The sequence below is a fragment of the Camarhynchus parvulus genome, chromosome 3 (genome assembly GCF_901933205.1).
Source record: "Camarhynchus parvulus chromosome 3, STF_HiC, whole genome shotgun sequence".
NCBI lineage: Eukaryota > Metazoa > Chordata > Aves > Passeriformes > Thraupidae > Camarhynchus > Camarhynchus parvulus.
This window is the reverse complement of record NC_044573.1, coordinates 26471934-26486486: the sequence shown is the minus strand read 5'-3', so window position 1 is coordinate 26486486 and position 14553 is coordinate 26471934. Positions and strand designations below refer to the sequence as shown.

Sequence of the window (14553 nt, the reverse complement as noted above, 5' to 3'; positions counted from 1 at the left end):
ACACTGCAAGGTCACTGGAGCTTAGATGTAATCAGTATCTTCTGTCTAGCTGCTCAACAGTTTGATTTCTAATGTGCATGCTCCAGAGCTATGACTTTTTTTCTACACTAGTTTAACATTTAGAAAAGCTCATGGAACAATACTTATTCATTTATTTATTTATTCATATACACACACATATGTAAAATGATTTTACTGCTGAAAAGCCTCATGATCCTAGATTTATGAGAGGAAGAGTTGGCAGATAACATGCATCACAGGATTGAGCCCAGTGCACTTTAACCCCTCTGTATTCTCTATTCCAAGTCATTTAACTGTAGAAGCAATCACCCTTCCCAGCAGGTTTCAGAGCCACCAAATCTGCTTCCACTGTCTCTGCCTAGGACAGCCTAGGGTGGCACTTCTGTCACTGTTTGAAAATCTAAACCTCAGCTATTTGTATAAGTTCTCTGTTCAGGGCACTCTTGCAAGCTTTCAAAAAAACATAGGCAGGTTTTCAAAATCCTTTTGATAATTTCCACTCTAGTGCTGGACACAGGAAGAAATTTCAGCTTCCAAAGCATCATTAGAATAATCAAATCATGTACAAACTAGAAAGACATTAATGGTATATTTCTGGTATAATAAGGAACATAATTACATCCATCCACTGTGTGAATGAGATTTAAAAAACAAACAAACGAACAACAAAAACCTTTAAAAGTTTGGCTAATACATATCCATGCAGTTTTTTTTTTCCCAAGCTCAGTTGAAAAATTCAGACTTAAGGCTGGCAGAGCTGAAGCGACATACCTGAACCATGGAGAAGCACAGCCTGACAGTAATACCATGTAATATAGCTCCTCAGAAAATTTGTTATGGCAGAGAAAGGATGGTAGGTAAGAGAAAAGCAAATCAGCTGTGCTAATCAGGGAACTTGTGTGTTTTGAGGAGAGTGAAGCAGAACAGAAGCAAGGCTTTTTCCACAATACCACCTCCATGACCTCCCTTGGCAGATTATTCCATTGTCTGATGGGACCTCAGTGTCTGACCATTTTCCCTAATGACTTTACTGGTTTAGTGCCATCACTTTACATTGCCTGGAACTCATTTGAACATATCTTATGTATTGTTTTATTTTGAAAGTGTTTATGATATAATCATATATATTCCCCCCTTAGTCATCTTACTGGTTGGTCAGAAAATAGAAGACTACCTGTGTAAATATATGCATTCTTGTATGTGCATGCAAAACTCAATATCAAGGCCCAGACAGCTATATAGCATTGTACACTTTTTTTTCCAACACATATGTACACTCACATATCACATGCAAGAATGCCTATTTTCTGACTAATAATCTGGCCTCTCTTTTCATAGATCTTTTCACAGAACTAGGCCCTCCTCAACACAAGATTAAAATATTTTTTTAATCCTCTCTTAACATTACAAATCACTTTAAAATAATCAACAGCCCTTTATTAATACCAAAAGATGTTAAAACCCATAAACCATTCCAAACACAGGCATTAGTTATGCTTTTTCCATAGTTATTCCACAGCTATAGCAATTTCTTTGCTATTTCTGAAGTTGAATAATTAATAATTGTATTTCATTTGTGTGATCTTTCTCTCCAGCCCAGATCTATATCACACCTAACTTTCCAAGTAATACATCATTCAGTTTTGAGAGGACAAATAAAAATTTCAAGTATGACCTTGCCCAAAGATTGCTATACAACAATAAAATCCAAACAACTGTAAAATTCTAACACTTGGCACAAAATAGCTGATGGATCATAAACATGGATCATAAATATATAAGGTATGCTCGAAGTTATCAGTAAAAGCTGATAGGACCCAGTGACTGGGGAAGATACCTTAGAGAGAGCAGGCTCAGAACATGAAAATAATGAGATGCCTCTAACATAGAGTACATATTATCTGAATTCACCACTATAAAAAAAAAGAGTTCAGAAAAAAAGCCAAGCATATAGATACTAGACTGCAGGAATCAAATCTGGTAGAATGAAGAAAGTTGGTAGATACAATATAGAAAGAATTAGTATGAAATCCAACATTAGAGAAGTAGCCTGAAGAAAAATGACCAGAAGTGTAAATAGGGATGTATAAAATCACCCTAACAATTATTAAGGAGCAAAGAGCTGTCCTAAAATTATACAAATTTCAGACTATGAAATAATCTGCAATCACTACTGAAACTGAACTATTCAATTAAGATACCATTGAAGAAAGCAGAAAAGGGGAAAAGGAACAAAACAACAGGAATTAACAAAATAGGATTGGCTTTACAATATAATAACAATGAAATAATTAACAGAAAGAGAAAGAAACCCCACTGAGAAGGCAGAAGGCATTTATATCAGCCATGAATACAATCACCTGATATATGAAATACCTCCTGACTTTTAAGGACTGCCACAGTGGGAGTAGTTACAAAAATAATAAAAGCCTCATAAAAATACCTATGGTCAAAGAGACCGTGCATCTTGATCATGAAAGGAAAACAGCCAATAAACAGACTAGATGAAAGGAAACTGGAAATTAGATGCAGGCATAAAGTGAAAATAATTCTGTAATAGTTCATCATGACTTAAAAAGAAAATTCTGATGAATATTGAGCGAAGCAACTGAAATGATGGTGAGATGAAAGGCCAAATTCTTGTGAAAAACAAGAAAAGAGCTACACAAATGCAACTCAGCCGAACACAGACTTTGCCCAAGTGCAGCTATCTGAGAGCTGTGGAACCTGACTGGAAAACAGCCACAGTACTAAATAAGCTTCAGATAGGTACTAAAGGACTTAATTTGGGGTTGACACTTCCTGCAGCAGTGCAGAGGCTTGTACATCAGCTCAGGCAGCAGTGCAAGCTTGCCACACCTCCAGAGAGCAGCTGGGCAGCAGGGTGAGGGACTGGCTGCACCCCCAGGAGTGGGGCTGGCTCAGGCCAGCTCCACCTGCACACAGGGCATTGTAAGGTTTCCATCCTCCAATACCTTAAGAAAACCTTCCTCATGTGACAACAGTGTACCGTACTATTACTCCTAGAAAGGGGTTCATAAGGGCTTTCACTCACAGCTGTCAATCCCTTTGGGCTTTTTCTGCACAGCTACAGAGAGACAGAGAGATTTCCCCAAGGGTGGACTCAGAGGAGCTGCCTCAGGCTCCTGTTCTGGATGGTCAGTCCCACTTTCACCATCTACACAAGGAACTTGGGGAAAGGCATCTCACTGGACTCAAAGTAAGGCATTACATGTAACATACAGCAATTCTTCAAAAACAGAAGGGACTTCTTCACCTCTGAATTTAATTCAGGAATCAGAGTTGAGACCTAAGGTTTTTATTTTGCTCATTTGTTTTGCTTTTTTGGGCTTTTTAATACCTTTGTAAACTATCTAAAGAAAGAAACAAACAGGAACCTTGACCACATCCACAGGCAAATCAAACATTGTAATTAGGAACGTGTGAAATCAAAAGATGCAAATCAGTCTCAGAGGATTTATCACAAAGCTACCCTCTTGCAGTGTGTAAGCACAGAAGTAACCACATGCACTCTGTGACATTTGGTTAATTGTGTTTTCATCCAGAGAAATACCAGACTAAAATATTTTTGCATGGCTTTTGTACTTTCTGCAGGTGGGGCTGTTCTTAACAGATTTTTGTTACTTTGAAATAGAAACGGTTATTATCCAGGAAAATGTTAATATATTAATTTATCTAACCATAATGTGTGTTTCTTTCCCCTAAGAAGCTGTTTTTATAAGTTTCTTCACTTAAAATATTATCCCTTATAAATTCTTGTCTATGTTTCAACTACAAAATCCAGTGGCCATCAGCAACGCAGAACTGTAAAGAGTTCACACAGAAAGTATAGACGATATGCATCAACTGAAATAATCTTTTCTGGCTATGGCCTCTTTGAGAACACAGAATATAATTAAAAATGTGCTTTGAACTCTCTTATGGTTTATGCAGATGAACATGAACATTTTTCTGTGCATTACATTTATTCCTGACACTTACCTTCACAGAAACAATGACAAAGAAACCTTCGTGCTGTTTTTATGCTACTGTTTCAGCCCTCCAAACACTGCATCAAGGTAATCTCATTTCTCAGAAAAGCCAACAAGTAGAATTGCCAAGCCAAGTTTTCTCTGAATGTTATACAAACTGTTACTTACAATCCGAGGTTTGAAGGGTGGCTTGATTTTCCTTTGCTCTAGAAGAACCCAGTCAATTTCCTTGAAAAATGGATGCTGCTTGATCGCATCTTCCCCGTTTTGTGACGCCACACAGCCAAGTCGCTTGTTGGGATTTTTTGTCATGAACTACAGGGTGGAGAGGGAAAGGAGGGAAAAGTTAAGAGATGAATGGCAATACCTGGAAATCATTTGCTGCTCAATTACACACTGTAATTCTTAAAGCCAAGTTTTTAGAGACAGTCTCCTTTCAGAAGGTTATTTCTTCTGGCACTCCATATTTCAGAGGTTTTGGCCAAACCATAAGATTCAGAGACTCCAAACTGTAAATTTACTGCAAGAAACCCTTTCAGTTTATTGTTGAGACCTCTTAATTTCATCTGACTGGGAGTGTTAAAGGACTAGATTCTCGTTCAGCATATCTACTTCCAGCTTTAGCCAAAAATACTAAAGGAAAGAAAGATGATCTTAAACCCTTCAGAGACAGAGTGATCAGTACCTGCAGAAAGTTTTCTTTGAGAATGGGAAGTTATGTCATGTCCCCCATGACATAACTTGCACATTTTCTTTCATTTTTAGTACACGATTAGTGTCAGCGACTGGAACTAACTGGTCTCCTCCGGTGTGGTGATTTATAAACTTCTCACATTTAAACTATTACTATTCCTGTCAGAAAAAAGCTGTACAAGTGGTGTAAGACATTGATATCAACTGATGGCAGGTCATAATACTTTACCTGATTTTTCTCTGTTATTTTTCCTTCTTTTATTAGCAATTGCTCTACTAATTTCCTAATTTGCGTGGACACAGAATCCTTGCAATTCAAGTAGCAATGAATGCTGTTCTTATAAACACAAACACATTATAGAAATAGTTCAATAGCTTTGCTATAACTTCATATTCAGCCATTATATAACATTTTTAAATTTAGAAAAAGTGTACAAAGTAAACAAAATGTAATAATTGTTCAGTGCCTTTTCAACCTATGTATCACATCATACTATACTTCTGCAGGAAAAAAAACCAAACATAGAATAAAATAAATTACTGTAGTGCATGCCCTTGCTTTAGTACTCCAGTTATTAGGTAAGTAGCTACTTAAGCCCTCAGAATGGTTTCAGATATCTAGATCAACCATTCACAGAAGAATACTCTTGCTGTCATTTTAAAGGTATAGCATAGATCAGCAAGGCAATTCTGTCTGTGGTCTCTGACATGCATGCACCATTCTGAAGATGATCCTTCTCTTTGGTCTTGAGTTCAACTGCTCTGCAAGTTCTTTTGCAAGTCATATCTAAACTACAGGCAATCTTTTCTATGAGCAGGAGAAATAAAGGTTTTGAAAGGATTACTGTGCTTTGGTGAGGTCTCTTGAAAAACCACAAAATGCATTCCTACATTCCTCTGTTTTATTTCATGTCCAGGACTGGAGTGAGCAGGCCAGGAACCAGCAGCCACATGTATTGCAGAAACAGAACATGGAAACTACAGGATGTGCTTTTTGTACCATATAATCCAGGTATCAAAGAAGTAAAATATGATCCTAGTATCTGCCATGCTTTATCTTTGTTTTAAACTGGAGACAGGGAAAGCATCTGGACATGTAACTTTTTAAGAAGCCCAGGACATGACAATGCGACTAGACTGTCCAGTTTAGTGCTGTACTTCACAAACTTCATGAAACTGTGAAATGGATGATCAAAGAGAATGTATTTTAAGAATGAATACTTAAACAAAAATATCACATGCATATATGAAGAAAAAATATCAAACTTCTAAAGCAGACATTCAATTGCATTAATTTAATCCCTTTCTATTTCTGAAACAAAACCTGACATTTATTCCCAGTTTATCACCAGCATCAACACTGATGCAACTGTGAGGACAGGCACAGCTGTTAACTGCACTCTGCTGAAGAGATGGTTGCAAATGGAGCTGACAACCACAGCCATAAACCTTTTCATGGCTAAGGCAGGAACCTCCTTTTCTGAAAGAAGCCTTTTAGGATCAGCATTCCTACTGACTTAAGTGATAACAGGACAAAATGCTGCTTAGGGTTTGAATCAAGGATCATTAGGCTCCCCAAATTTTGCTTCTTGAAGTAAATCATACAGCTTAAACACAGAGTTCTGCTTCTGTAGCCAGAGACTGCATCCCAGTACACAGGGAACACACACTGTAGAGACAACATCTCTCCATTGCTTGGGAAGAAGCAGAGAGCCTATTTCAATAAAGAATTGTTTTCCTTACTACACAGGAAAGAATTTAAATAGCAATTCCTGTCAATTCACAGAAACAGGACTAATAAGATGTGTGGATTTTCATGGGATAAGCAACACGCTGCCTTGTAATACTGAGCTTTAATATCATCCTCAGTGTTTTAAAGGAAATAACAGGAAAACTGTTCAGAAAATAAGACAACACCACCACTTAATACAAGAGAATGTCTTCTTATTAAACTTTCCTTACATGGTGTTCGAAGGACTGTAAAAATACACAGTTTCAAAAGAATGAAACTCATGTCTCAAAGCACAATGTGAGGAAATGAAGTGCTCCAAAATTAATCCCTTGCTACCATTCAGCAGTAAAATACATAGACGCCTCTTTCTTTCCTCTGTTTTTCCTGTTCTTCATATGGACAAGTATCAGATGAAGAACACAAGTTTCAAGCAGGTTTCACACCATACATTCTTAGGCAGCAGGTTGCTAATCCTAAGGAAATCTGTTTTATTTATGGTGTAAATTGCCACAGCTCCATTAAATTGTATCAACTTATGCCTGAAAGGCTATGACTACAGCAAGATACAAATCACCATTTCTACTATCAAAATGAAGAAAATTCTGTAAAAAAGTCAGCTTTAAAAGAAAATCTTCTGGACTCCAATGAAAATCAGATGTAGGTATGAAAACTGACAACAACCCTTCCTTTACAATGTGCCAAAATAACTCCTGAGCCCTGGATGTAAGCCTGAACTCTGCCGCTCAGGTCCATATATTTTAATTGCTGAAGTAAAATAATCAAAGGGTCTGGAAACAGAAATGGATGCACGAAAGTATAATGTGAGCTAACAAAAACTAGTCAGAAAGCTATTTGGGGGAGAAGGGAGAATAAGTATTAATAAATTACTACCAGCAGTAAAAAATCATCTACTCACTACAGTGAATGTAGCAAAAGAGATACTTCAGCAAACACTTCTGAGAGGTTTACTTTGACTTCTGCTTTGAATCATTGCTAGAGCATCTCTCTTGCTCAGTAGAAGACATTTTCATCAAAAGGTCAAGATTAGAATTTCTGCAGAATGTGCCCTCCACTGGTGCTAAAAATCACAAATTGTTTATGTTTTATATACATTTTCAAAATAACCCTGTATGAAGATCTCTGCAGGATTTTACGCTATCAGCTGCCTTCTTAATTGAAAGTCTCCCTTCAGATGCTGAAAGAAAAATATATAGAAAGGCAGAGATTTTCCAGTTTCAAAGACGATGGAAAAATGGAATAAATAAAAATCAAGTAATTTTTTTAAGCCAAAAATCCTTCTCGGGTTTTTGCCAACTCTGGGGATTGACATACTGCTTCTGTATTGTTTTGCTTTCAATTTTAGGATGATACTAGCAGAGAAGAAAGAATTTACATCAGTGTCATTCATAGTAATGAATGACTTTATAAACTTCTTTATAAAGGTAGTCTAAAAACCAAATTTGCCCAGTGGTACATATTGACTGATTTTAAAAATTGTGGCATTAGATGACACAAGTTACTGTCAAGTCATCACTCATACTGAAAAATCCCAATGAGAACAGAAACAATCACACTAAAATAAGACCGCTTATCATGTGAACTAAAAAATAGAACATGCAGCTGTAAATAAAGGGCTTTCAACCCATCTTGAGGACAGCAGAAAAACAGCAAAGGGACAGGAAATTTTGTAAGCGGGTTTAATAAAAAACATTGTTTCTTTAATTACGTAGTGCTTCTCCCACTCTAGTGATGGGAGTATATGGCATATAAAGTGTCAAAGTGATAGCACAGTTCTAGCTGGTTGGGTTTTCCCTGAAACATGAATCTGCAGTACACAGATTTATACAGTGTACAACTGTGTGGAATACAAACATTCTGTTCCTTTCCCACCAGCAGTGTAATTTATCCAAGGCCCCATTATCCTAACAGTGGCACTTTGAACTGTGCTTGAACTCCCAGTGGTGAGTGCTCTCAACAGCTTTCAGCAAATTCAATTTTAATCAAGGAAAAAACCCAACAAACCAACCCCCCAAAAACCCATGAGGAGGAGGAGGAGGAAGGCAAGTAATGGAAGACTCACTGCTTTTAAAATGCTGACAGCCTCTTTACTGAGCCAGACTGGATACAATACATCATCGTGAAGGATGGATTCAAAGAGATCATCTTCATTGTCAGCTTCAAAGGGGGGCTGTCCAGCCATCATTTCATACATGAGAACTCCCAGAGCCCACCAGTCCACGGATGGACCGTATTCCAGCTCCTGGAGGATCTAGCACAGAAAAAGAGATTGGATTGAAGAGACAAGTGAGGCAACTGTCTCAGCTGCACATTTGCTGTTTCAACATGATACAGCCCTTCTATGCCCCAGTGCCTAAGCAGGACTGGATCACACACTGATTTCAGGAACAGCAGGCAGGGTTTCTTAGCCATGCAATTTGCACCAGCACAGCTAAGTGTCAATGAGATGTTGTTCTCAGCAGTACTGAGAGTTCATCAGTCCCCTGAGTAAATGACTATGCTTGTGAGCAAAAGAGCTGCACATCCTCCCAGGCTGTTTAAAGCAGGTCACACTATAGGGGAAAAAAGATCACATATACAAAACAGACTGGTGGAAAATGTGAAACATTTCCTTGTCTCTATCTTGAACAAAACAAACTGAACCAGCTTCTAATGCTGCACAGAGATCATCTGAGACATTTATTCTTGTCCTTTAGGTAGGGCTGAAGGAAGCCAAAAGCATTTTTGTTCAAGTTCCTTTTACAGCATTAAACCACTGTACAATACATGGCTGTAGAATTCACTTTAACTGCACTTGCTTTCAGGAAAAACTGGCTACAACTTCTCATGTGGCACAAGTTCAACCTTGTAGCAAATACCTTTAGTGGCAAGTAATAGTTTAGTGTGATAGAGTTTTATAGTAGCACTTGGTGTTACAGAACAACTGTTGTACCAGGAACAAGGTTAATTCTTGTCTCCTTTTCACAAGAAAGAAGCTTGCAGTTTGGCTGCATTGGATCAGCATGACAGGGAACCAGGGAAAGGGGAGTCGGTGCCTGCTTAAGGTGAAGCTGGCTGCCTTAAAATGCCTTGGAATGGCAATAAATCCACCAACTCCTTAAGCAACAGCTGCACAGTGCAGTGAGAAACCCTGTGGTGAACTGCTTGGGCTTAGTGCTGTAGTTGGGAATCAAGACCAATATAAAACCGAATTCAGTCTTAACATAAAAACAGAAACAAGTTTAACATTTGGATACACAGGTCTGGATCCTATCCACATTCCTCATTGAAAGAAAATGATATTTTATAGCCATCAAATGCAGAAAATTAGATGTATACTTTCCATGTCTTCTGGGAACTCTTTGCAAATCAGATACTACTAAATAAAAGGAAATTAAGACATATCACCACAATGTAAGAGAAATAGGAGATAACTTCTGCAATTAACATGATGAACTGGAAGCCTCAGTAAAGGTTCCTGTGTTCTTATTAGTGCTTTATTTTCAGTAATAATTTTCAAAGAATTTGTCAAAGGACTCAGTTAGTATACCAAATCAGAAAAAAATTCATACATAGCCCCAAATACCACACTGGTATTTATTTTCTTTTAATGCTGGAATACTTTTCAGACTCCATAATACACACATTTATGTAATAATAGTTTCAAGATGATTCACACTTTATCAGTTGTGCTACTGAAGTTGGACAGCCATGAACACTAACAGAATGGATTTATGATTTATTGAGTCTAAGGAATAATAAATAACATTTTTCCTCACTGCAAATTTATGTTTGATGAAAGACAAATCAACAATGCCTTTCCATTAAACCTGCACACTGACTATTCAAATGGAAAGATGCACAGGTTACTAACTCAACTGAGCAAAGTCTGCCTAGCAGAATAGTTGTTCAATATTGGATCATTTTAGGCACTTTGAAATGCACCTCGTAATATTAAAATCTAGGATGTGCAAAAGCCACACTACTCTCAGCTATTTATTTTATCCAATGAACACCTTGAAATGTTGCCAACTAATATGCAGGATCTATATCTAGTTTCCATGTTTCTGTGCAAGTCTATAAAGTAGCACAAGCATAGTATCTGTCACTAACAGATATTCTAAACAAAGGGAAAAAAAATATATTCCCACAAAGGCTGCTGTCAAAATTACACCAAACACAGGACTTCTTCTGTATGAACATGTTCTTTTAAACCTCACTAAAAAATAAAACATTTTTATAACTACTTAAGATTACTAAAATTGCAATACTCAGTTGCATCTAGCACCTTGAAGGCTGCTAAAAATCATCATCATTATGCTGATTTAGAAATGATCAAATTGAGAAGACTAACTTTAATTTCAAGAAACAAATACTAGAAAAACCACTGCTATCATCAAGGAATAGTACTTGTGAGCAGTAGAGTAACCATTTTCTGCAAGACTACCTAAGCACAACGGCAGCAGAGTCTAGTCTGCATCTTAAATGTCTTCATCTACGCGCAAAGAGTGTCTAAAATGACACATGTAACAGTCCAATAAATAAGAATATCTGTACTGTTAGTGCACTGCAAAACAATACCTCTGGAGCTATATAGTCAGGTGTGCCACAAAACGTCGTGGTGGTCACTCCATTCAGAATCCCTTCTTTGCACATCCCAAAGTCAGCCAGTTTACAGTGGCCTTCTGCATCCAGAAGAATATTGTCCAGTTTCAGGTCCCTGAAATACAAAGGTCTCAAATTAAATCAACTCTCAAATTTTGATCATGTGCTCTTGAATTTCATAATAAACTACAGAATTTGACAAATAAATGGTTTCCCAAACACCACTGAGAAACTGTCCTTCACTGCCTGTGCATGAAAAGTTGGTAGCAGTCACTAAATAAAGCTAGTTAAAGGCAATAAAATAAAGAAGCAGGCAATTACAAGCATTTTGTAAGACTAAGCTTTTACTCTCTTCAGCTGCATGAAAGCACAGCTTTTATGTATTCAAGGCAGCATCAGAAAAGTTTGGGAAAGCTCTCAGTTTCTTGTTTCCTACAGATCTATCATTCTGTCAATGTGAAATAGGTCAACAAAGCCATTTTCTATTTTTTCCATTAGCACTAAGCAAGGAGTACCAATTTATGCATACTCTAGCAGATGGGTTCAGTGAATAGGTATTTTCAAACTTGGATTACTCTGAAATTGATTCTTAATGTACAGTAGCAATTCAAAGTTCAGATTGCAATGAGAAGGATGAAAAACAACATTCCCATCCTTGGAAGCACTGTTTTCTGTAGCTTAAGCCTGCTCAAAAATAATTCCACAGGAATATTTTGCATTCATTGTTAAACAACATATCTTAGCAGCTGTTTCTGATCATACAAATGTCTTTGTGTCAAAACCACACAATTGTCTGCTTATAAAATTGGGTTAGGTCAAAAAAAGGTTGAGAAAAGGATATTCACCTTTCCTGTCTTGCCCTCTGCATATTTTCTAAATATACCGTTGATGGTTAATACATATTCCAACACAATAGATGCTAGGTACCATTTAACTTACCTGCCACTTGCCTTACACTTAATGACAAAAGGATCTGGAAAGTCAGTGCATAAAAGAACTCTCACTTGCATGAACAGCCCCCCACCTCCCCCAAGTAAAACCTCTTCATCATGTAGATATAATAACATAAAACAAAGCAAAAAAATCCCACTTATATTGCATGTGTATCAAAACAACATTTGCTTTTTATATTACTGTCTAGGCTTTTAGGTATCTCTGATATATATTAAAGATACATATTATATTTAGATATAAAATAGATACACATATATATGAAAAATATATCTATATCGTATTATATGTATGATTACATAGAGAGATGAGAATCAGAAGCAGAACACATGTCTTTAGGTGATTTGTTGACACTTCCTGATCAGAATTCTTTTTCCTGGAATAATTACACAAATTTCCTTATTTCCTTATTATTTCCTTATTAAATTGATGAAAAAAAAATTGTGTGTAGGCAAGTTCTAAATTATAGAAGAAGAATAAAATCCCATGCTACCCTCTGTAAATTAATTTCACCCCAAAAGCCTATGAAAAGATGAGGGTTTTTTGCAAAAATCCTTTATGCCAACAAATTTGACCTGAGTGAGGGATGAGAAGTCTTTACCTTACTCAGAGAATTTCTTCCAAAGAAATTTCTCCTTGTCAGATTTCAGCCTTCAGAACCACAGGCACCAAACATTTATGTACATTAATTGATTAAACAGCCCTTCCAAGGCTGCAGTATGTTAAGAGTTTTTGTAGGTATGTCCAAGGCTACAGTAAGCTGAGATTTCCCCAGAAGTGGTCTTTTTTGCTTCTCACACCAATTTCAGTAGGTGGATTTTAGTTTTGTTTTTTTTTTCTTTAGACACTTGTTAAACATTCTTTAACATGTTGGCCCATATATTCCTCAAGCAGGTAGCCAGGCCAACATGAAATTCAGCTGTTCCTGGGACACAGTGGACTTGCTACTCAAGGTCTGCAGAATCATTGTACATCTGCAATGATGCATCCACAAAGCAGATGCTGGGAAGCACTGGAGAACTTACTGTGCATGTAGGGATAGGTTGTGTTACGTACACATTACAAAGTGTTTTGTGCATGTAAAACAAGCTTGACCTGGCACAACAAAGTTGTATTTACCTCAGTGACAGCAAAATCACTGTCTCCTACATAAACCAGCTTTGTCAGATATGGTTTGTGTGGCTGAAGTATACTCTGGTTGTAGAAAAGTTTATTGCAAGCAATATCCCCTACATCACACTTGGCTATCTCTGGATCAGCCACGCTGCTCTTGAAGGTCCTCAGTGGTCACCCAGGCATGGCTCCTTGGAGCAGACTGCATATTTTATCATTCCTTAAGGTCATTAATATCAGCAGTTCCTAAACAATCCAAGATCCAGCTGACTGCCACATAACCCCCTACATATAACCATTTAAACCTTCAAGTAACCACTTCTTCCTGCCTCTGGAAAGTGATTTGCCAGAATTGTCCAACATAATGCCAGGGCAAACAGGTTATCAACAGCTCTGCACCCCCCCCACAAGAAGCCAAAGAAACAAAACAAAGCTCCCTGTTTCAAAAGTCATGTGCCTTCCCAAAACTGCTCCTTCAGGGAACTAAAAGAGCTGGAATAAAAAGATCTGCATTCAAACAGGACTATAGCAACACCAAATAGTATGTCATCATCAGGGTAAGGCTCTTGCAGATTGAAGAAGGAAATCAGATTGTAGCTGTAGCTTATAACCTTCCAAGTGCAGTGTTATCTTGGATGTTCCTTAACTAAAGAAGAATACAAGCTATATTTCAAGAAGTCAAGATGTTCAGATAAAGAAATCAAAGTATAATTATATTTGATGTAATCTTGGAACCACTTACAGCCACCATCACAACAGACTGCTAGAAAGAAGGTCATAATACATATAATTATGATAGGAACTGAAGAAATTCGAGAGGCTGCTTAGAAAAATGGATCCACTTTATTAAGTGTTTTAAGTATTAAGTGTTTATAAGAAGACTCTAAAATTATGTCTTAACTCTGATTGCAGAATTTCCCCATGCAGGTAGGTGACACACTGCAGTTGTTAGGACCTAAAATCATTTAACTTTAATTTAATGCAATCCATATGGTAGTAATGAACTTGAATGGAGATAGAGTCAATAATCCAGGAAAGTCCTAAACTATGAGAAACTTCAACAGCAATAAAACACTAACAGTAAGGCACCACACAATGGATAAGAACAAGATACTCACCATTCTCTTTATTTCCTTAAGGATTTGTATCAAGCACAGAAATTAGCAATAAAAATTTACCTTGACATTAAAAAAACAGAATTAAAAAACTGGGCCAAGAGAAAACTAGAAAGAGTCTAATTATTAAATTCTGACTACCTGTAAAGAGTGACAATGAAATTTTAAGCCTATCTGTAAAAGCACAAGTCAATTAAACTTTTTTACCATTTACCAAACTGTAATCTTACTTGACAGAAGAAAAACATGTGGGACTGCTTTATCAAGCCAAAACAGGGCAGTGAAGCCTATAAGCCTGTTCAAAACTCTGCTGAAGGCACTGAGGACATCAGCT

General features: G+C 37.1%; 1 protein-coding gene across 1 annotated transcript in view; it reads right to left on the bottom strand.

Moving 5' to 3' along the window:
• The window catches only part of PRKCE (protein kinase C epsilon), a 287618-nt gene that overhangs the window by 16877 nt on the left and 256188 nt on the right, over nt 1–14553 (bottom strand). Inside the window, exons 12-14 of the mRNA XM_030944536.1 lie at nt 11017–11155; nt 8519–8707; nt 4182–4328 (exon numbers count right to left, since the gene is read on the bottom strand). Coding sequence (XP_030800396.1) covers nt 4182–4328; nt 8519–8707; nt 11017–11155 — 475 coding nt within the window. The remainder of the gene's footprint in view (nt 1–4181; nt 4329–8518; nt 8708–11016; nt 11156–14553) is intronic.